At 45.8% G+C, this 21,664-nt stretch overlaps 2 protein-coding genes across 7 annotated transcripts in view; both read right to left on the reverse strand.

The window, feature by feature from the left end:
* Window positions 1-4,502, reverse strand: part of RNF216 (ring finger protein 216) — an 81,664-nt gene extending 77,162 nt beyond the window's left edge. Inside the window, exons 1-2 of one of the 3 annotated variants that reach the window (XM_065684588.1) lie at window positions 4,430-4,502; window positions 3,845-4,033 (exon numbers count right to left, since the gene is read on the reverse strand). The gene's annotated coding sequence lies outside the window, so the exon portion shown is untranslated. The other 2 variants (XM_065684587.1, XM_065684589.1) reach the window with 2 other exon arrangements.
* A 1,527-nt stretch (window positions 4,503-6,029) lies between these two features.
* Window positions 6,030-21,664, reverse strand: part of SMURF1 (SMAD specific E3 ubiquitin protein ligase 1) — a 46,975-nt gene continuing 31,340 nt past the window's right edge. For 2 of the 4 annotated variants that reach the window (XM_065684594.1, XM_065684592.1), the window contains exons 8-18: window positions 21,578-21,662; window positions 19,156-19,302; window positions 17,509-17,713; window positions 16,784-16,887; window positions 15,182-15,296; window positions 14,301-14,479; window positions 13,379-13,516; window positions 13,063-13,183; window positions 11,535-11,736; window positions 10,644-10,719; window positions 6,030-9,688 (exon numbers count right to left, since the gene is read on the reverse strand). In XM_065684594.1, coding sequence (XP_065540666.1) covers window positions 9,589-9,688; window positions 10,644-10,719; window positions 11,535-11,736; window positions 13,063-13,183; window positions 13,379-13,516; window positions 14,301-14,479; window positions 15,182-15,296; window positions 16,784-16,887; window positions 17,509-17,713; window positions 19,156-19,302; window positions 21,578-21,662 — 1,472 coding nt within the window. In that variant the 3' untranslated portion in view covers window positions 6,030-9,588. Of the gene's footprint in view, window positions 9,689-10,643; window positions 10,729-11,534; window positions 11,737-13,062; window positions 13,184-13,378; window positions 13,517-14,300; window positions 14,480-15,181; window positions 15,297-16,783; window positions 16,888-17,508; window positions 17,714-19,155; window positions 19,303-21,577; window positions 21,663-21,664 lie in introns of all 4 variants that reach the window. The other 2 variants (XM_065684593.1, XM_065684591.1) reach the window with 1 other exon arrangement.

A 21,664-nucleotide genomic window follows, 5' to 3' on the forward strand; every position in this document is an offset into this window, starting at 1 on the left:
CACATCAGTATTGACAAAACAGCACAGAGGCCTTGTGTGAGAAGTTCTTTAAACAAAATACATTACCATGAGGCTCTTTTCCATCCATATATTCCCTAAACAAAGATTCCAGCCAGTACAAACCCTAATCACCTCATACTACAGAATAACATCACATGCTGCCTCTGCAAATCTTGTCCAAATGTTTATCTGAATAACGCAAACAGTAGCTTGGCCTCCTTACAGAGGTAAGCAACCGAGTGTCAGCAACGCAGCGCTTGGCCTCAAAAGCCAACTGAAGACATTCCAGGTCATCCTGACACCTACACCTGCTCCCAGATTGGTTTCAGCTCCTCGACTTGGCCACTTGTAATGATGATAGCAGTGACCAGAAGTCTCGCTGTGAACAGACAGGCACTGCTGGTGGCAGCAAAGGAGTTGGGCTCCCCCCAAAGCCAGCAGGGAAGCCAGGTTTCACTTCAGTTCCTAGGTCAGAAACACTATGAGAGGGCAGCAGGACTCACAGCTGCCCTGTGTTGCAACCTTTCCCCAAAGCCAAGTGCTTTATCCACTGACAGCTCCCCTCCCAAACACAGGGAGGGAACAACAGCAGTGCTGGTGGGTAGGAGAAAGATGCCATAGAATGGTTTGGGCTGGAAAGGACCTTAAGATCATCCAGTTCCAACCCCCTGCCATGGGCAGGGACACCTCACACTAGAGCAGGTTGCTCAAGGCCCTGTTCTTCACAAGGAATATTGTATATAGCCCTCAGGAATTCAGCTTTCTCAAGGATTTGTAGGATTTTAAGACTAGCTCTTAAGCTAGTTTAAAAAAGCTCTTAAGCAGTGTTGGACCCAGTGGAAAACCAGCACTCCTGAGATATTCCAAAATAAACCTCAAATTCAATGAGAGAGATATGAATGCAGCTGAGGACAAGATTATCCCAGCTCAGAAAAACATTCCTTATTATCCCACATCGCAGTGCTTTGGCAAAGATCTTATCCAAGCCACCAGGTCACTGCTAAGTGGCTTTTTTTCCTGTTCTCCCTGCCCTCCCCACCCCTCGTTTCCCAAATTTCCCAGTAACCTGGTTAAAACAAACTCCTCAGCACACTAATGTGGATCAGCACATTATTGAGCTCCATTTCTAACACAGGAACTACCACATCACACACAAATGACCTTATCTCCTGGAAGATAACTGGAGTCAGCTGCATGTTTCACACCTTCCACTGCTTATGGAATGAAGAAAAGGTACTTTCCCCACTGGGGACAGATCCCACCAGGAGTAACTGAAGTCACATGTAGCAGCTTGGAAAGCCCACCCACCTCCCCACAGCAATACAAACCACTTTAGCGCACACACAGACTATTAATGCCTCTCCTTTAAGTAGTTAAGATGATGTTTGAATGCAGCGATTTAAATAGAGGCTTAAAATATCTCCACAGACCAAATCCATGTGCAGAAAACCCCCCTCCGAGGTTCTCAAGAGAGGAATTAGCAGCACAGCTCTGACTGTCCCAAGAAGAACGCAGCCAGTGGTGAGCCCCAACGCAGCAAAGCACTCACAAGGGCTTTAAAAAGAAATAAAGACAAATAAAGACACCCATTCCAACTTCATGGATGGGAGCTTCTTCCAGCAGGCACTCAAAAGACACCCAAAGGGCTCCTCTGCTTCTCCCACACTTGGGTTAGTGCTATTCCAGGTTGTGAATCAGCTCCTGGCCCCTGGGATATGCTTCCTGCCCGTCTCCAGCCACACTGGAGTTCTGGGCTCGCTCCACCTATTTTTGCCACAGGACTTTTTAGGGCTGTGCATCCAATTTCAAAGCCCAAGCCCCGGTGCCAGTGCTCTCCGCCGGCAGTAACACCCACTGCATTCTCCAGCAGACAAAGCACTGCTCTGCCCAGGAATTTGGACCTCGGAGGCAGCTCCTGAAGCACAAGCTCAGGAGCAGGCTGCCAGCACCCTGCTGGAACCCAAATCACAGAATCACAGAATCCCAAGGGTTGGAAGGGACCTCAAAAGATCATCTAGTCCAACACCCCCGCAAGAGCAGGGTAACCTACAGTACATCACACAGGAACTTGTCCAGGCGGGCCTTGAATATCTCCAGTGTAGGAGACTCCACAACCCCCCTGGGCAACCTGTTCCAGTGCTCTGTCACTCTTACAGTAAAGTATGTACCTTATCAACACGAAACCCGCCTCAAACACTCTTCCAGGTGCTCTTAGTTATGCCCTGACTTAAAGAGGGATGCCTGCAGCCAGGCCAACAGGAAAACATCCTAGGAAGGAAAGGAAAAGAGATGGAAGAAGGCCTGTTACCAACACGCAGTGCTACCAAACACACTGAACACCTCTACATGTCCCCTTCAAGAAGCTGGTCTGAGGCCCTTCCCAAGTCTTGGTATTCCAGGCACAAACTCCTGGTAAGATGGTTGTGAATTACCATCTACTCACACCACGCAGACACCCAGCACATGAAAGCTATTAAGATGTTTACAGCATAGAAAGGCCTCATGGAAAGCAGTGGAATTTTTGCACAGCATTCAGCCTGGAAATGGAAAGCTCAGATTAAAGCTATAAATCCCACAGTTCGGTAAGGAAAAGCTGGCCCTGCACTTCTGCTAGTCCTAAAGAAGATGGGTACCACCATAGGCTTTGCGCTGCACGCTCCTACAGCCCCAGTGCAGGGACGTACCACAATTTGCTCAGGATTTGGGTCTGCAGAAGGATGGCTCCCAAACATCCCCCCTCAGCTTCCAAAGAGGCTGCTGGAGGGAAGTCAAGAGCCCTTGCACCATTCTCTCTGGAAGAGGGAGGAGGCCACTTTATAACTGAGCATGCAAAGTCCAGTGCATCCACCTGAGGGGGAATGGCCTGCCTTCTCCTGCAGGAAACCTGCGACAGCTCCAGAGTATATCCATGAGACAGCAGGGACTGGAAGGAAGAGGAACCACCCAGCACAGGGACAGAACAAACAGGGATCTACTCACGGGTCTTAGCATTAAAGCTGCCCCGTGCCTTTCAGGCACCAAAGAAATCACCTATTGCTTTTAGGATTGTTGCTCAGAATAAAGGAAGAGGAGTGTGCTGTTCCATAAGGCTGGAATGGAAACACAACAGAAGATGCTGGGAAAAGCACACACACAGAACTGAGCTATAGCCCTTCAGCCTTCTGCCTAGGAAATGGAAACAGAAAGTGCAGAGCAGCAGCAGCAGCAACCACAGAGGTCTCAGAACAGCGCCCAAACCGTAATGCTTTACCTCCGAAAGTGCCCCTTGCTTAACCAGCAGCCAGGACACTGGACAGGAACATCTATAACTGAACTTCTGCATACGAAACCTGTGTTTCTGGCATAAGCATCTTTTAGCAAGGCTTTAAGTGTGACAAGGCATGTGAAGACAACACTTCAGGTCACAAAGCGAAGGCGACACAAAGAACACACCGCGTATCTTTCAAACGGGCATTCAGTCATTCCCAAACACTGGAGAGACTTAAGGAAAACGTATCCTGAACGCAAACCTCCGGGGCCAGCCCTGTGGCCACAAGCAGCAGTTTTGTGCCCAGCGAACACAGCCCCAGTGCAGTGCATCCCAGGGGGGTGGCAGTGGCTCTTGAAGCCGACCTTCACCCATCCCGAAGCACTGCTCCTGGGGCACACTGGAGCTCTCCAACCTCGGAATACCCCAGTGAACCCCCGACCTGCCTCCAGCCATGGAGGAGCACCCATCAGTCTCCTCTATTAGAAAAGCCCTACGGACATCAGAGCGCCCAGCGCCTGCTCTCTGCCACCAGGCACTCGAATCGATAGGGATAAGGGGGAGGAAGAGGAGAAGGAAGGGGAGGAGGAGGAATACCTCTCACACAGCCCCCGTGCTCCGCGTCCAGCCGCGCTGTGGGCTCCCTTCCCTCAGCAGACGCCTGTAACGTCCCAGCGGCACCAAGCGTTTCCACAACAAGGTCGGCGGAGCAGCAGCAGCAGCACAGTTTACATCCGCCTTTCCCCACCAGCTCCGGAGCCGACGGCGCCTTTCAGCCCACGGTACCTGCAACGAGCCGGTCAGACGACCCCACGGAGACCCCCCCCGTCCATTGCCCTATTACTGTTACATGGGGGGCGGACAGCGGGACCCCGGCCCCCCCCACCCCGGAGCCCCGGGGCCTGAGGTGAACGCGGAGCGGGGGAGCGGCCCCCGGTGCTGAGGTGAAGCGGGGCTGGAGGACCCGGCCCCCGGGGACCCCGCGCTGAGGGGACCGGAGGGGAGGCCCAGGGGACCCCGACCGCACTCACCGCGCCCGCCGCCCCGCTCCATTGAACCGCCGCGGCCCGGCTCCTTCCGCCCGCCCCGCACCATAGAGAGCGGCGGCGGGGAGCGGAGGGATAGGGAGAGAGACGGGCAACCCACCCCCGCCGAGAGGAGCCGGTCTGTGACTACACTTACCATAGAGGCGGCGGCGGCGGGCGGTCCTCCAGGCGGCACCGCCCTCTAGCGGGCGGCTAGGGAGGGGGCGGGGCATAAGGGGAAGGGGCGGGGCGAGATGCTGCACGTGCTTCCGGGTGTGTGTTGGGGGGGGGGGGGGGGGGGGGGGGGCAGGGTTCCAGTGGGGTGCTCTATGGGGGAAGGTGTAGGGTCCCTATGGGGGTGCTCATCGGGGGGGAAGGTCCCCTATGGGGTGGAGAACCCCTGTGGGGGTGCTTATAGTGCCCTATCGGGGTGCTCTGCTGGGGAGTGGGGGGCAGGAACCCTATAGGGATGCTCTGCTGATGCGGGGTGCAGGTCCCCTATGGGGGTGCTCCGCTGTGGGGGGAGTTATAGGACCCCTATGGGGTGCACTGCCATAGGAGGGGAAGTCCCTATGGAGTGCAGGTCCCCTATGGGGGTGCTTTCCCATAGGGGTGGGTGACAGGACCCAGGCTGGTTCCAAGGACTCGCCTTCCTAGGACCCTTGAGCTGCCACCCCAAAAGCACCCTCAACACCCCCCCCCCCCCCCCCAGTCTGGGACAGAGCAGGTTTGGGGATAGGACATCACCGAGTTCCTGGTTGCATTCAATTCCTCTTTGGAGAGCTGGTTATGGGGAGCTGAACCCCGCAAAGAGGATGAAGGCAGTGCCACATCCCAACCCCACGAAGCTTCCCAACCAGCACCGCAGACTGGAGAGAGCCGGGAGAAGGGGAAAGCCAAAAAAAGAATAGGAATTAACCCCAAATCTCACAGAAAATGATCCATCTGCAGCAATGGGGAGGGGGCTCAGGGGTAGTGGGAAAGGCTGGGGGCAGAGGGGCAAATCCCACTTCCATGGACACTGGTTTCTCAAGGCCAATGTGGGGAAGGCCAATGGCTTTTCCAGGCAGCGCTCAGCAGAGCAGAGGAGCTGTGGATGCCCCATCCCTGCTGCCAGCTGAGGGGTGGGCAAAGGAACTCCACGTCATTTGTGCACATCCTGATACCATCCTCAGACCCGTCCCCATCCTTCTCCACTTGTAAGACATGGGTTGTTCTGGGGTTGTTTGAATCAGTGAACAGGAAAGCAGAGATTCATCGGCATTAATGAATCTTTCTCCAGCTCCCATTAAGGGGATTGTGGGAATTGTAATTTCTTTCCTGAAAACTGAGGTTATGGAAAAAATAACAGGATAAATCATAAGGTAAGAAGGGAAAATGAGTAAGGGTGGTAATGAATCAGTGAAAGAATGAAACAAAGTGTTCTGCCTGGAAAAGAGGATTTCTACGTGGTCCCTTATAAACCTGCGGTATCAGCTGCATTCAATACCTTGTCTGCGAGTTGGTGACCACGATCCCACTGCCGAGATGCTGGAAACAGACTGGATCCTGACAGGAGACCAGTGCTGACGCCAGGATGGCTCCATCACATGGAATTCCAGCTCTGTCAAACAAACTGCATCTATATGGCAATGCTGTATCTTCAAGAACAGCAATACTGACGTTGTTGTTGCTATGCTAAGTACAGCTCTATCACACTCTCCAATTTTCCTGTGACTTCCATATGTATGGAACAATAAATGGGTGGCTACCAAGAGTTTAAAGTCGTGAGTTTATTGCATATGTAACAAAAATGAACATGACCTCCTGGGTCCAGCCTACTATACAATCACTGTTGATTCCAGCTGGTTCCATAACCACATTAAATAGAACTAGGATTTCTTTAAATACTTCGATTTAGACATAAAATGAAACATTAGTGTACAACTTTCACAAAATAAATCTGCCGTAAAAACAGTGGGAAGAAGAACAAGGATAGCAGCAATACTTAAACATGACATTACAAAATAATAAATTAAAAAAAAAAAAGAAAGAAAAGAAGAAAAAAAACCAAACAACACACCTTATAAAGTGGTTGAGAAACAACGAAAAGAAATAAGGGATTAAAAACCAGATCCATACAGTGTCTCTGGGAACTTGCTGTGTGCCACACTTGAAGCCCTGTACCTGGGCTCCGGCTCCAGAAGGGCCCCAAGGGCTGGATCTCTGCTGTACAAAGTGGGTTGGGTTTTACAACCACCTTGACTTGCACTAAGGATACACTGAGGAGTAAACGCCGAGTTCACCATCTGGAGCTTCCGGCAGCCTTTCTGAAGCAGGGTCTCTTCTAACGTAATGCCCGCGTTAACACCAACGTTCATGGACCAGTCTCGTTTCTTCCGCGATGTAAAACACGAGCAAAGTGGTGGTTTCCTACATCCCTGAGCATAGAGTATATAGGCTGATGAGCGGTATCAGGGCGAGCACTGAAGGTCTGTGGTGCCAATGGACCAGCTTTTAGGTTTGCCTTTAGGACAGGAACAAAAAGACACGCTGTACCTTGTTATCTCCTTCGGGTCAGATCCAAGAGTATCCGTGTACGAGGTGGAACAATGACATAACGAACACCAGACTCGATGTTATTCTTTGGGCAAGTTTGAGAAGTCACAACCAGTTCAAGTGCTGGCAGACCAAGTGGGAATGAACACACAAATTCCGACAGCTGAGGTTATCCCAACAGAGAGTCAATGGCTCAAGCTGTGCAAACCCTTGTTTGCATTTCCTCCTTCCCTGGCCTGGAAACCAGCCGTAGAAGAAGAAGAAGCCATCGCTTAAACCCCATTCTGCTTCATTTCCTTCCACCCACCCGATCAGCTTTAAGGCCTGCCTCAAGTGCACGTACAGAACAACACAAAAGATGTCTTCATCATCACTGAAGTGGCACGAAATTGCAAAGACAACACGATGGGAGAGGTGGTGAAGCAGAATAAAAGAGAACTGAAATCATTAAACAGACGGTGCCCTATTCCTGTTACTGTCCGCATGGAGGAGGTACCTTCACAAGGGCTTTTAACTACAGCAAACGCCAGACTTGCCAAAACACCAATCCTTGCCTATTCTTTTGTGCATTCCATAAAACACTGACCTAGCAAAGACATTAGGGACTATCATATGTCAACTGTGGCACTGACATAAAGCTATTTGACCTATAGATCTCCAAACCAAGGGTTTTTACCGTCACCTCGGTTGGTCTTCGCTGAGCCAGTTGCGCTGCACGTAGAGCTTGCATGATAGGATTTTGGATCGTGGTGGGCTTTAGTATCTGCTTTTCTTCTTGTTTAATGTTCTTTTAGTGAAAAATCCACATGAGGCTGCATGCAAAGCTTTTGGGCAATAATCCATTTTGCATGTGTCTTATCTGACTGGTTTATTGCACATTCACATGTACTGAAAGGGTTAAATACACTCTATGCATGGGTACTCTGCTACTCAACCAAGACCAGACAGATGCTTCTTTCCTCTCTCTCCTGCAAAAGATCCATGTAGTCCCAACAACCACAACTGCAGAAAGTGGTCTCCAAGTGCCAAAAGCTTCCTGCAGGACATGGCTCTGACTACACCTCTCCTTACAGTCTTGCTGGATGAGCATCTTCAGCCACCCCATGCAAACCTCACGATACGGTACAATTTTACACCTCCGATGCACTCCTCAGTCCCAACACCAAACCACAAGAACGATGGTGAACGGAAAAGAAAGAAAACCACAAAGAAACAAAACAGAGAAAGATGCCAGGGTTTTGACAAGAGTCTACTTTCTGTCCTATCACAGTTTAAAGCTATTATCAAATTCCATTAAAAAAAGACAAAATAGAAGTATTCCAAGTAGACGTCTTCTAAGAACGATCTCTTACCCACAGCTGAATTTCAATGCACTATTCCATAAACATAACATCTGTTACATGTTTCAGTAATGAATCTCTCTAAAAACCAGGCTTGCCAAAGAGAAAAAAATCCTATACAAGCAAGTCTGCTTTACTTAAGTTTAGACATGTTGGACAGGTCACTGGGTCTTTCTGAAGCCGTGTTAAAACACTGCCTCATCTCGGTGTGCAAACTGGAAAAGGTGTTAGTGATTCAGGTATTTGATTTGCTTCTGTTGCCCCTGGGAAGTTGTTTTAGCAAAGTGTTAGAGAATAAACCTTTTAGTATTAGTTTCTGATATTTGAAGGGGGGAAAATAATAGCCTTTCTATGGCTCTCTGGAGACATTTTTCATCCCTACAGAACTGAAGTCATAAATTCTTCCCATAGCTTTCCATAACGTTTCAAATGTACTCGCTGTATAGTTACCCTTTACCTCAACCTCCAAATCAGCCTTTGCCAAGGCTAAAACCTTTGGGACAGAAGTCTGCTCTGTTAACTCAGCTCTTAGTGAGTCTCAGGAGCTGAAGTCACACAAACACACGTTGGGTAAAAAACAGCGGCACAGACATCACGGCTCTGGATGGAACAGGTTTTTATCCTCTGCCTCCTCCTCACAAGGCTTCTCTGCAAGGTACTTACATCGGAACGAACCATGGAAAGCAATTCTGCAGGAGGAAATCACTGTTTGTGTGCAAAACAATCAGATTTCAGCCAGGACAACCAAAAAGAAATCATACAATACCAGTTAAGCTGTCCCAGATTCCTTCACTTTTCCCTAGGTGAGCCACAGCTTCCACTGGGAGCTTCCTGCTAAGGCAGAACTTGGATTTCTTTACCTGTCAGTTAAGTGTTGACGTGGAGGTATCTTCTGCTAGAAGGTGACTTTTTCGACCGGTGTTTAACATGTGCAATGCAAATCCTAGTGCCAGTCAGACACTCTGCACCCATCAGACTCTTACAAGGGCTCCAGCTTGAGTTAGGATAAATTAACCAGGTACATCTACCAGCTGCAAGTCCTCAGCAAATTAAGCTCACTCCTAATGACACTTTGATTCTATGATTAAAAAAATCCCCCGCATGTCGCTGACCCTATCACAATATGTGTTACAAATCTAGCAGAATATCCTGTGTAACCCAAGCCAAGTGCTGAACTTGGCTGCATTTCATTGTATGGGAGATGGAGGAAGAGGGAAGGGGTTATTGTAACAAAGGGGAGGAAATAAAGTTGGAAACCACCAACAAAAGCCCCTACCCCCACCCTCATCCACCAGCGGCGGAAGGGAAACGGCCCCATCTCTAAGTTGTCTTTAAGTTCCGATGCTTTAGACAGCTTAGCAGGAAGTTCACAGCAAGCTTCTTCTAGCTTTTGATTTGGTGGTCCATGAGCTAGCATCTGTTTCCTTTGGTTGCTTTTTCACTCCACAGCAAACCCACATGTCTCTTCCACAGCTGTCAACAGCTTCTCATAAAGCTTCTCGTATGACTCATAAGGCGGAATGTCAATCCGGTTAAAGCTAGAGGTAAAATAACAACACATTGAAACATTTTAGACTGGAGATGAGGAAGAATTCCTTCACCAAAAGGGTGCTCAGGCATTGGAAAAGGCTGCCCAGGGAATGGTGGAATCATCATCCCTGGAAGCGTTCACAAATGGTGCAGATGAGGCCCTTAGTGACATGGCTTAGTGGTGGACTTGGCAGGGCTGGGGTAAAGGTTGGACTCAATGATCTTAAAGGTCTTTTCCAACCCAATTGATTCTGTGATGCTATATGAACCTAAACTATTTATTGGGGGAAAAAAAACCCTCTAAATAGCTACATATAGTTAGAATTTGGCCTCTTCAGTGGCTGAAGGAGACAAGATAACAAACAACTGTATTCGTGCAGCAGGAATGCACAACTACATCAGGCATCTGCAGGTGGCAGATGTAGGAGTCTTGCAACTAAAGCAAGAGCTCAGCCAGGCTGCTCCCTGCTCTGCCTGCAGACAAGCTGTGCTGCTGTTGAAATGATTCACTGTCTCTGATAGAGTGAGACTTCCGTAAGAGAGCCCAGGTCTGTGCCTAGTCTGTGCCAATAGCACACTTTCCCTACGTCTGACATCCGAAATCTATTCTTTGTCATCCTGCGCAAGGGCTCACGGCTGGGAGTCATTTCTCAGTGGATGCTTTTGCTGGATCTCACGTATAAACAAACTTACACAGAGAAATAAACTTACAAACATCTCACTATCCCGAATAATCAACTCTGGGATAAACCACAGATAGTATAGAAGATAAAGCAAGCTGTAAGAAGAGAAGTGGATTATCTTGCTGGCTGCAGAGTATAGATATTTCCGAGCTAGCAGAGCACATTCGGAGTCACCTATGCATATCACACAGTTAATCCATACTCAGGACAAGCAGAGATGCTCCTTTAAACCAAGACAAAGAGAAAGCAAGCAGAGACATGCGGAATGTGTTCATCTTACCAAGTGTGGGCTTTTGGCAGGTTGTCTGTGTTTGCATCTATTAAATGGATGGTAAATAGTCTGGGTCCTGCAGCGCCTGTAGAACCTTACAGACAGACATTCTAGTTAATGCACTTCAACAAAGCATCATTCCTGCACACAGATTTTGCTACTTATGTAAAAGCAAGAGAGAAGATTACAGTTCCAGCTGCAAACATAGTTATGGCACAGACTGAACCTGTAGGTCAGTCTGCAGCTGATGAAGGGAGGGCAGAAGCAATAGGGCAGTTCATGACAACCTGCAGACCAGTGTTTTGGAAAGCTGCTAAATTCTATATTAACAAAGTTGCACCTTCAAAAATGAACAGAATTAGGTACAGGAAGGTTTTAATTGTAAACCAGAAGCAGGTATTTTAATTTGGGACATCAGTTTACTGTCAGCCAACAGACGGAACGTTATCAGGAGAATCACAGCAGCCAAGGACGCTGCCACCTTTTCTGATGATAAACCCTACAACTTTAAGGCATTTGTTTTAAAGTCTAATGGTTTGCTGCCAAATAATGAAGGGAACATGATTCTCATGTGAATAAGCCATTTGGTCAGCTCTATAACCCTCTGTGTGCTTCCATGCAGTGATTTTAACATCAGTCCAGAGTTGCGGGAGACTGACAAACTAATATTGACACCAGTCAAAGGCACTACATGATGACAGATTTACCAGCTTCTCTCACTATCAGCAATGACTGAAGTGTTCACCATCAGCAGAGCTGCTGACAAATGTAAAACTGCTCTTGGGATGTAAAGTGCTTGAGTTACCCAGCCAGATGCTGATACTTTACAAGGGGTAGTAAATACCCCATGATTTTTATCTTTCTCCCACCATAGATTAACTCAGCCTCCACATCAGTCACCTTGTAAAGCCTTGAAACCTTGAAGTGGGACACGCGTCGAACCCGTCACAAACTGCAGCAGCCTTGCCCTTCTTTCTTCATCAAATGTTTCCACTGCTTGCCAGAACCACTTCACAATATTGCTATCTGCCATGCAGTGCTTTAGACGGGTGTTTGACTTCCAGTCGTTCAGGTCTATCTTATCCAGGCCTCCTATGATTAGCTGGTAAAGGATTACAAAACGCTTTAACGTGCAGAGTCATTTCAGGTTTGCAGCTGTAAGAATATACAAACCATTTCATGAAGCCTCACATTCTTTACGTGCTTGAACCACCTTGTTGGTGCAAGGTAATGTTCCAAAGCAGTTCAGAACAGGCAGTACATCTCTCCAGTTTAACAGCAATGAAGCTGAGGCCAAATAGACTTAAACTAGAACTAGAATCTGCACAAGAAACTATAGAGCCATGTAAGCCCATTCAAGACCTGCTTTGTTAAATCAATGCTACCTGAAAAGTAAAGTGTATCTCTAAGAGGGTACAGCACAGACTAGAAGACATGCCATCTACTGCACAACACAACATCACTGTACTGATGCAGGTTTGTCTTAGAAGTGCCAATACAACTACAGACCAGACACATCACTTCAATCTCTTTTCCATGCAACACCAGGTTGCAAAAGGCAGTCACTGGTGGCAACGACAGATCAGTTGCATACAAACAACTTCATCCAACCAAATGTGTGTCATACTCCACATTTCCCATAGTCGTCCATGTTGAGGGTCACATTTCTGAGAGCTACCATTTAGCAGCTCCCTTTTTGTGCCACCAAGGCAGCACTCTCAGTCGTTTACATTATCAGGGCAGTTGTGACTGTTCTGATGCAGCCAGCATTGAAAGAGGTAATGGATTTTTAATCTGCCTTTTCAAGCAGCTAGCAAATGGAATGCGGTAACTTCACAGGATCCTTCAGCATGCACAAACAACTAGCAGAAAGCTAGTGCTTCCGATACCACAAATTGTCAATATGCCACAGGTTGCCTTATAAAAAGGCAAAACTAGGTGAAAAATTGCTGTAATGGGACTGATTTTAAGAGCGAGCAATCTGCACCTCAGGATGCAATGAGAAGACAAATTCATTTCTGTTTGCTCTACACTTCTGTTTTAGTCTATAGAAACCATGGCCTGTGTGCATACAGAAACAGCCATGATTGAGAAGTAACTGAAGGAAGCAAGTTCTGGGGTAGATAACACGTTAGGTCTTGTCAGCAATGCCTCAGACTCGCAGTACTGCTCAGAACACCTGCTTTGAGCTTTAATCCTGCATTAGACAACCTGAAGTATTTGTCTTTCCCCTTTTAAGCAGCCCTCTCAATAATGTTAACCCAAAGAATGTCTGGAATAAACCAAAAAGGGTTTGGTTAAATGAACACAAAGCTTTCTGGTACATACATTGAACTCAGTTTTGTGTGGTTTTTGTTTGTTCTTAAAGCAGTGCTTGAGTGTGGATCAAACAAATCACAGAACTCTTCCATGTGGATAAAACACATACCTCAAGTTCCTTCTGGTCGAAAGGCTTAAGGAGATGTTGAGGAATAAGTTCATTAAAACCTTTCTGCAGAGCCAGGAACTGTGCCTCTATTCCTCTCATAAATCTCCAATTTACATACAACCTGGGGGAGGAGGGAAAGAAGAAGTCAGGGACAGTGAGCTAGGACTGGGCTTTTTATAGCAGAGCTGGAAGATGCTCATTTTACAGAGGAACTTGGTTCAATACACACATTTAGTATTATGAGAGCTTCTTTTCCATCAACAATTCCTATCTTCTTGGCATTACATTTACAGGGTATATTTTTGTTCTGCAATACCTGACATATTCTTTCTTGTTCTCTTCTGTCACTGGAATATTCCTGCCATTTGGTTTGAGTTCATGCTGTAAAATCCGCCCAAAAGCGTTGTGTTCCACACAAAATGTATGGTCCAGAACTGGGGTGATATCGTTCTCTCTGACAACAGAAAGACAGGGGGTAAACCTAGTAGTCTGGATAGTCTCTTAACTCTCAGTGGCGATCCTAATGTTACTGAACACTTAAGCAGTCTTCAGGGTAAACCTAGTAATTAACCAACTGCATTTCACACCACTAGGAGTATTGCCACAGTGACCGCTTTCTATATAGCTTAATAGATGTTGAAGAGCCTGATTAAATACGGATCAGATACTAATCACTACTACAGTAATGTACTAATAGTTAGAACATTAGATGTACTAACTAGAATTAGTACATTAATTCCAGTAGTACTCAGGATAATGAATAAAATCCTATATACAAAAACACGCAGACATAAAGATATATAGAGAGCAATACTCTGATGTGCTTCATGTATCAATGTGAAGCACAGAAGAGATCACACACAGTGAACTTCAACATCCTCAGTAACTTTAAATACAGAATTCAAACCAGCACTTAGAAAACGAAGTTGAGATAATGCAAAACAAAGCTGAACACTGGATTTATTCTGCAGCCCAAATTACTTCCATTTATTTCCATTTTAATCAAAGTTGGTGTTCTTTGGAACAAGGCTGTACTCCCCCTCAGATCTCTGTCCCGTGTTTGGATTTCGATACTCTGATACTTTACCATGCCCATGCAATGCTTAATGGTGTAGGATCTACTTTGCTGCAAGGAGAGCTAACACAGAGTTAGCTGTGAACACAGAGAAACCTTTCCTCAAGTACCTTGAGCTTTTTAACACAGGAACAGCAACACAATTGATAAACACAGTACTTACAAGATCCAGACTAAACTTTTGTGTAGCTCTGGGTCGACAGATTCCAGATCGGAGAGCTGAATGGGCTTCCCCAGGAGCTGTTTGTAGAAGGGAACTGTGAACCCCCCGTTGATATAGTGTCCATGGAACACAGCCAAACCCATTATCCGACCAACAAAATGGAAATAAGACAAATGGTCCTGCAGGGAGAGAGGGAAGAAAATCAAGCAGCAGGAAGACACTGACATCTTGTGGTTATATCTGCACCATCAGCTGTGTGCTCAGTGCAAGTTATCTACAACCCTCTGGGCAAGAGGAGCCACCATTTTTCCTCCCGACATAACCAAGACCAGATGCACTTAATGATTAAATGCCTCAAACAAGTCTCTGTGCATTACCTGACTAATAAATTGGATACGAGGCCTCTAAGCCTCTCAAAGGACAAAACTCAAAAGAAAATCCCCACGAAACATCCAGAATGCAAGAAGATGGGACAATTCCAAACAAATGACTTTATTTTGTTAACCATCAAATGTTGTTTCTTTTGAGGAATCAAGCCAGGTGCTTATTTTCTTCATGCCTTTCATGTTGCTTATAAGCTGGCTTTTGGAAAGTGAAGCATAAGTGCTCTGGTTGAGATTCTTCCAATCTATCTCCCTCATCTTACAGAACAAACGTCAGGAAATGAGACTCAAAGAAAGAAATAAGATTCTTATCAAAGGATACCTCCTCTATCATGCTTTTAGTTCCTGAACAGAACCCCTCTGCTTCATAGTACGTCAATATGAGAGTCATTAACACGTTCTTACTCTCTTTACCCTTCACTTTACACTGCTGTCATGGAAGAACAGCTATAACAAAACCCCACAAAGTAGACATGTCGCTCAGAAGTTAATACTTACAGGATTGATAGAAGAGTCTGGATTGATTTGCAGCATGTAAATATTATCTGTGGAGTACTGGAAAAGTCCATAATAGGGATTCAGCATTTCATGGCATAGTAAATACAACCATTCTCTGCCCAAAAAGAAGAGGAACAAAAAAGAAATGGTATTTAGAAGGGTGCAACTTCCGCTGGCGTTTCAGACCACACAATTACTGTGAATCATCAGTGCTGAATGCTTATTTCAAAATCAGACCACCTTGTACTGCTCTCCACTTGCAGACCAAAAAGGTTGCTTAAAAACCCATCAAGTGTCTTCCTCCACTCACAGGCAGACTTGTTTTAGTTTAAAGTACTGAAGGAATTAACGTCAATTAGAGAAGCTATAGCAAGCTGTTAACACCATCAACAAATTGAGCCTGAACACGACCCACTTCTAAAAGCATCTTGTCTTTGTACATAGTTCAGGTACTTGGTGACTGAGTGATCTGCTCCTCTGCAACCTGCACAGTTATCAAGAAATACGAAGCAAAGTTTGTTGTTTAAATCAGCTCAATCATTGGAGGTCTTTAGAAAAGCTATTTTAATGCAAATGCTTGATGACTAGAGAATCTCTGCTGTCAGCAGAAAGGCCAGATGGGGCACAGACCACACGAATTAGAAGAGGAGGAGTCAGGTAAATCTTCTCACCTTAGTAACATAGCAGGGCCTGAATGGAACTAAAGCTATTTCTGACCCCGCCAGGACAAAAACCCCTTTATTATTACATTTGGACACTCATCCCAGGTCCAAAATACCCTGAGAGAGATACCAACTTTAATGCTTAGAAGTGGAGCCGTACTGATCTGAAAGAGTGTATTGCAGCAAATGCGCAATGATCAGGGCAACAGGAAGCCAACAGTGGTGATACTCAATGTTGCCCCAGGTAAGGCAGCCCAGACTGTTCCAACTGCTTTCCTTTGTCCCTGGATGGGTTACTGAAAGCCACCCAAGTGGATGATCCAGCCTTTGTGGATTTGAGCAATTTCCAAGCGAATCGAAACAATGCATCTAAACACCAGCATGCAAAGATGAGCACTTCCCTGATGCTACAACCAGCTCCAGAGCTCATCTGAAGCAACCCAAAGGAAATGACTGTTTTTAAGAGGGAGGCAAGTCCTCTCTAAAGTTTTAGCCGTTGTTTAGGATTAGTTCATCTCCACTCCTGCTCCAACAGATCAGAATGTGACTGGGATCAGCCCTTTCTCCATAAGACGAATACCCTGTCCTAAACAAGACTTTTGCATTCACTGGGCAATGGTGATGAAAACTGAGTACCTATAGAGAAGAGGGGAAACAAACACCTCGATCTTGCTTTAATTCCAGTGACATTCCCAAATACAAAGTCATTTTTGTACCAGTCTTTGACACTACGAGTGCTGTGGGACAACTGTTAAATCCCATGTTTCTACTTTCCCATCTACCATGATATGAAGACTGAAGCTACAATCACTACCTACAAACTAGATCACAAATAGCTTACATATACCATAAAGACAATTTGAAAGGGGAAGATATCAGCCACAGGTCTCTTTAAGGACAATTCTACAGTTCAAAAGCATCAGACAACCCCGTCTCTCACCTTGCTACTCCTCCATAATCCAGGCCTTCCTCTCCTCGGAATTTCACCATAAGCCTCTTTTTCAAGTCCTTTGGCCTCATCTTCATTATCTGACGGTAGGATTCCTATATGTGAAACAAATGCCAGTGACAAGTCTGCAACACTTGGTAGTGATACAGAATCACAGAACCATAGAATAGTTAGGGTTGGAAAGGACCTTAAGATCATCCAGTTCCAACCCCCCTGCCATGGGCAGGGACACCTCACACTAAACCATGGCACCCAAGGCTCTATCCAACCTGGCCTTGAATGCTGCCAGGGATGGAGCACTCACAACTTCCCTGGGCAACCCATTCCAGTGCCTCACCACCCTTACAGTAAAGAACTTCCTCCCTATATCCAATCTAAACTTCCCCTGTTTAAGTTTTAACCCTTTACCCCTTGTCCTGTCACTACAGTTCCTAATGAAGAGTCCCTCCCAGCATCCCTATAGGCCCTCTTCAGGTACTGGAAGGCTGCTATGAGGTCTCCACGCAGCCTTCTCTTCTCCAGGCTGAACAGCCCCAACTTTGTCAGCCTGTCTTCATACGGGAGGTACTCCAGTCCCTGATCATCCTTGTGAACCTCCTCTGGACTTGTTCCAAGAGGTCTCTCTTGTGAAGCACACTTACTGTAATCAAAGATCAGTTTTACTTCACTCTTGAGTGCCAAAAGCTGCTATTAGGAGTAAAAAGTCAATGGAATACCTCAAATATCTCCTCTCTGGATACTTCAATGCGACAGTGACCAGCCTGTGGTTGCTGAAGAGAGAGCTCATGTCTAAGAACTTTCAACTTCTGTACCAAGTCTCTTTCATATCTCTGTGCAGGCAACTCCTCTCCGTCTTCTAGTGATCCCTCATTTGGAGCTGTCAGAGGCTGCTGGCTGGGCTCTTTTAGCTGGCATTGATGGCTTTGAAAGAAAAAGAAAGATTCTAGAAGCACAATAGAACAATTACATTGTTTTACACTATAATGTAAAACAACGATGGAAGAACTGATTAAGCTTCTCTAAAAGGAAGCTGGAGCGAAATGTGTATTCAGCTGGGTAACTCTATAGCATCATTGCCTTGCATTCAGGGATGTAAGGAATACGTCAGTTCAGCTGTTATATGGCAATACATTGTGGAAGGCTGTGGAGCATGGTCACTGCATGCTGACTGAGCAGTGATTAAGAGGTTTGTGTGGTACTTCTCCTGTATGGAGACAACTTTCAAGGGTGTAACATGAAAAGAGGCCTCTAATGGAACAAACAACAGCTTTATAACTGGAATTATCAAACAACCTGAGTGGGTTTTAATCTAGCTCCATGCAAAATAAAGCTGAGGATGCTTGATACAGGAAAAGTATTGCACCTGTGGTTATTAAAAGAGAAAGACTGCCCCAAATAGTTGCAGCTTCATACATTCAGCTATACTTATCCCTCAGTGCTTCATTTGGGTGCAGTGTAATTATAGATACAGGTGTTCCCCAGCTGGCTTCAAACACAGACAACTCAGATCCAGCAAAGAGTCTGATCTTGGGCACCATAAGCACTGCCAGGCTGCTTCCAGGGTCAGCTCTGTAACAGTTCAGCTGCCTTTGCGTGACGCAGACACGGAGCTTATTAAATCCTGCTCAACCCAAACTGGCTGTGCACAGCACCAGGCAACCAGCCTCCAGCTGGCTTTATAGTCCTGTTGTCTGGAGCTCAAGGGAGCATGAAGGCAGTTCAGATCTAGTGTAGCTAGCACAGAACTAGAACTGCTAATCCAGACAGGCTGTGGGCAGAACCTCTGTCCCACACCTCAGCATTTCCAGAGCGGCATATTCACTCCAGCAGAGCTTGGGATAATTTTGTCAAAGGAGCTTAAAGAGATCAGTGCTGTGCTGAAATAAGGAAACCCTCCCTTAAAGCTGAGGGCTGCAAAGCACAATAAATACATTTGTGGAGAGTCTCACTCATAGAATCATAGAATGGTTTAGCTTGGAAAGGACCTCAAGATCATCCAGTTCCAACCCCTGCCATGGGCAGGGACACCCTCACACTAGACCACGTCACCCAAGGCTCTGTCCAACCTGGGCTTGAACGCTGCAGGGATGGAGCGCTTACCACTTCTTTGGGCAACCTGTTCCAGTGCCTCACCACCCTCACTGTAAAGAACTTCTTCCTTACATCTAACCTGAAAGCTTAGATAAAACCAGCATTGAGAAGTAATGCTCAGACCTTGACTAGAGCATTGGATGCATCTGTTCCCCAGTATCGTTATCATGCAGTTTTTCACCCCCTCATGATTCCCAGACTGCAGTTAGAATTGGACAAAAGGTTTAAGGATCCAGACTTGACATGAATCATTTATCAGGCAAGGTTCTTACTTCATGATGTGATGTAGTCGTGGATCTGTGAACTGTGTGGTCCTGTTGTTATGATCTACAAAATATATTCTTCCTGAAACCGTACTTCTAACTTCCCAACCTGGAGGCAAAGGTCCCAGTTCATCACAATTCACACTGTTAAGGTCTCTAAGGAGAAAAGCAAACAAAATGTTACAGCGCTTCCGAAGTTAAGATGAAAGCAATTTACAGTCAGGGGAAAGGACGGGGAATGAATTTGGTGCTCAGTGATTCAAGGCTCTGAAAGTCTTTGGAAGGACAGGATAGCCATTTTAATGCTGTCTTTTTACAACCGCAATCTAAGCAGTGCAAGTCCCTCTGTATGCATGGCACACGGATAAAAGGGTACATCAGCAAAACACCTTCCGTCTCTGAAAGGCTTTGAAAGTCACAAGGCGATTCGGCTTAAAAGTAACTTCAATGTGCAACATCATCACTTAGGGGATGACAGGGCTTCTGAGGGCTGTAAAAGGAGGAAGAGAGATTTTTCCATAGCAAAGTTTTCACGGGAAAGTTTCCATTAACACTAACGTGATCCATGTGCAGAAAACCAGCTCTTAACCAAAGGCCTCTGCACCAAGCACTGCCTCCAGACACCCACTTAAGAGGCTAAGGCAGCCAAATACCAAGATCACCTAAAACCAGAAACCAAAACCTACCTCTTTAATTAGACAAGGTTAGATCCTAACTATTTGACTGGTAAATCATTGAGAGTGAGGCTTTACCAACACATTCAGCCCTTTCATCCTAGCTAAATTACGGGTATCATTCTAAGTGCTGCTAAAGGCAGTCACTCCCTTCCAGGTAGTGTTTGAATTCAATACATAGGATGTATTTACACCAAGCAAATGGAAAACACTTGGAGCCTCAGCCACCTAACAGAGGAAAACACTAAGAGGGACAAGAAAAGGAAGGAAGGAAACCTGAAGATTACTTTTAGACAGAAAAGCTATTGTTAAGTCAAGTATTCTCTAGACAGCTGGCATGGATTCATCTATTATCCAGGGTTGAAGACATCAATTGATGTGTTTCCTTCCCTAAATCCAACCATGCAACATCAGTATAAATGAGTAAACTGAGAGGTTTTAAAAAGGTAGAAACACTTTGTACACCAAAGACTTCATTAGTGTCACAGTGAGTATATGCCAGCAGGGGATACACAGGCAGACAGACAAGCCTTTGTTAGGCTCCTTAAAGAAGATTATGGTTGTAACCATTTGTTTCAGTCAGCTGTGCATCTGAACGTGCTGTAGAGATCTGATTACACCAAGTTTTAACCTACATCTGTGCTAAATGCCAAGGGCTTTGCACTGCAAGTTGGTAGTATGAAAGCCACCTTTAACTAGAAGAGGTGTGACTGTGACTCACAAGGCACTGTTGTGGCCACTTACATTGCTGGTCCTGAAAACCTGGCTCTAAGGCTTGAGAGAAGCAGCAATAAGGAGAAGCAGCAATACCTATCAGCCTCACCCAGAGAAGAGACAAGGCTTTGGGCGCACAAGCCTGACATGAGTGACATAAACGAATGAGCACTGTCACTTCTGCTTCCAATGATACCAGCTAATCTAACATCAGCTATTTTCTCTCTCAACTTCATTTTTCATATCCTCTCATATACTCTGGTTTTATCAACACTTTTGCCTGCACTACTTTCTATCATTTTTCTAATATCCTGCATCACATTCATGTATTATCCAACCAACGCAGCAGCTCAAGAGTCACAACTGTGTTTCACTCTTGGATCTGGCTTGCAGGTGGTCCAGTGAAACAGCCCAAATTCAGAGCAGCTGAGAGCCAAGCCTTAGTCACAAAGACCTGGATTAGCTGCAGGTTAAGGTTTAAAGAGGCTTTACTAAATTAATCACGTGGAGTATTTACATTTTCTAGCTGCACATCATTGGTCTAAGGCACAAAAACCCTCAACACCACTTCAGGTTTAAAGAGGGCATGTAATCTCTGCATCGGTTAAAGATAAATGAGCAGTATGAGAGCAAAAGTTACACGCTCAATAGTCAAGAAACAATGGCTTGAACAAAATGGTCACTTTCTTCTTCTATCTGCAGTCTAAACTGTTTTCATTTAAAAAATATAAGATTCAAAAGTCTGTAGCTTCACCAAAATACAAAGTCAGATGAAGGTAGCAGGAAGACTTTGTCAAACGGGAATCCTAAAAGTCTATGTATTTTTTGCCCTTTTGCTTTACATGATTCAGAAGTAGATAATTCATGTTTTCAACCCCTTACCTTGGTGAAAAGGTAACTAGAAAGACCCCAAATTATTCCTCTGCTCATAGGTCTCCCTTTCAGTTCAGACAGGCCATTTCACAGGTTTTTGCTCTTAAAGATTCAGCTTACTGCCACACACACACCCCAAATCCCCTGACTTTACAACTACAGATACATACCTTGGTATCCTTGGGTCATGCCATGTGCTAACTCCAGTCTGTGTGTGCAAAAAATAAACCTGGCCTTGTACCGTTGTTCTTTGTTCT

This window comes from Lathamus discolor, chromosome 6 (assembly GCF_037157495.1).
Source record: "Lathamus discolor isolate bLatDis1 chromosome 6, bLatDis1.hap1, whole genome shotgun sequence".
In the NCBI taxonomy this organism is placed as follows: domain Eukaryota; kingdom Metazoa; phylum Chordata; class Aves; order Psittaciformes; family Psittacidae; genus Lathamus; species Lathamus discolor.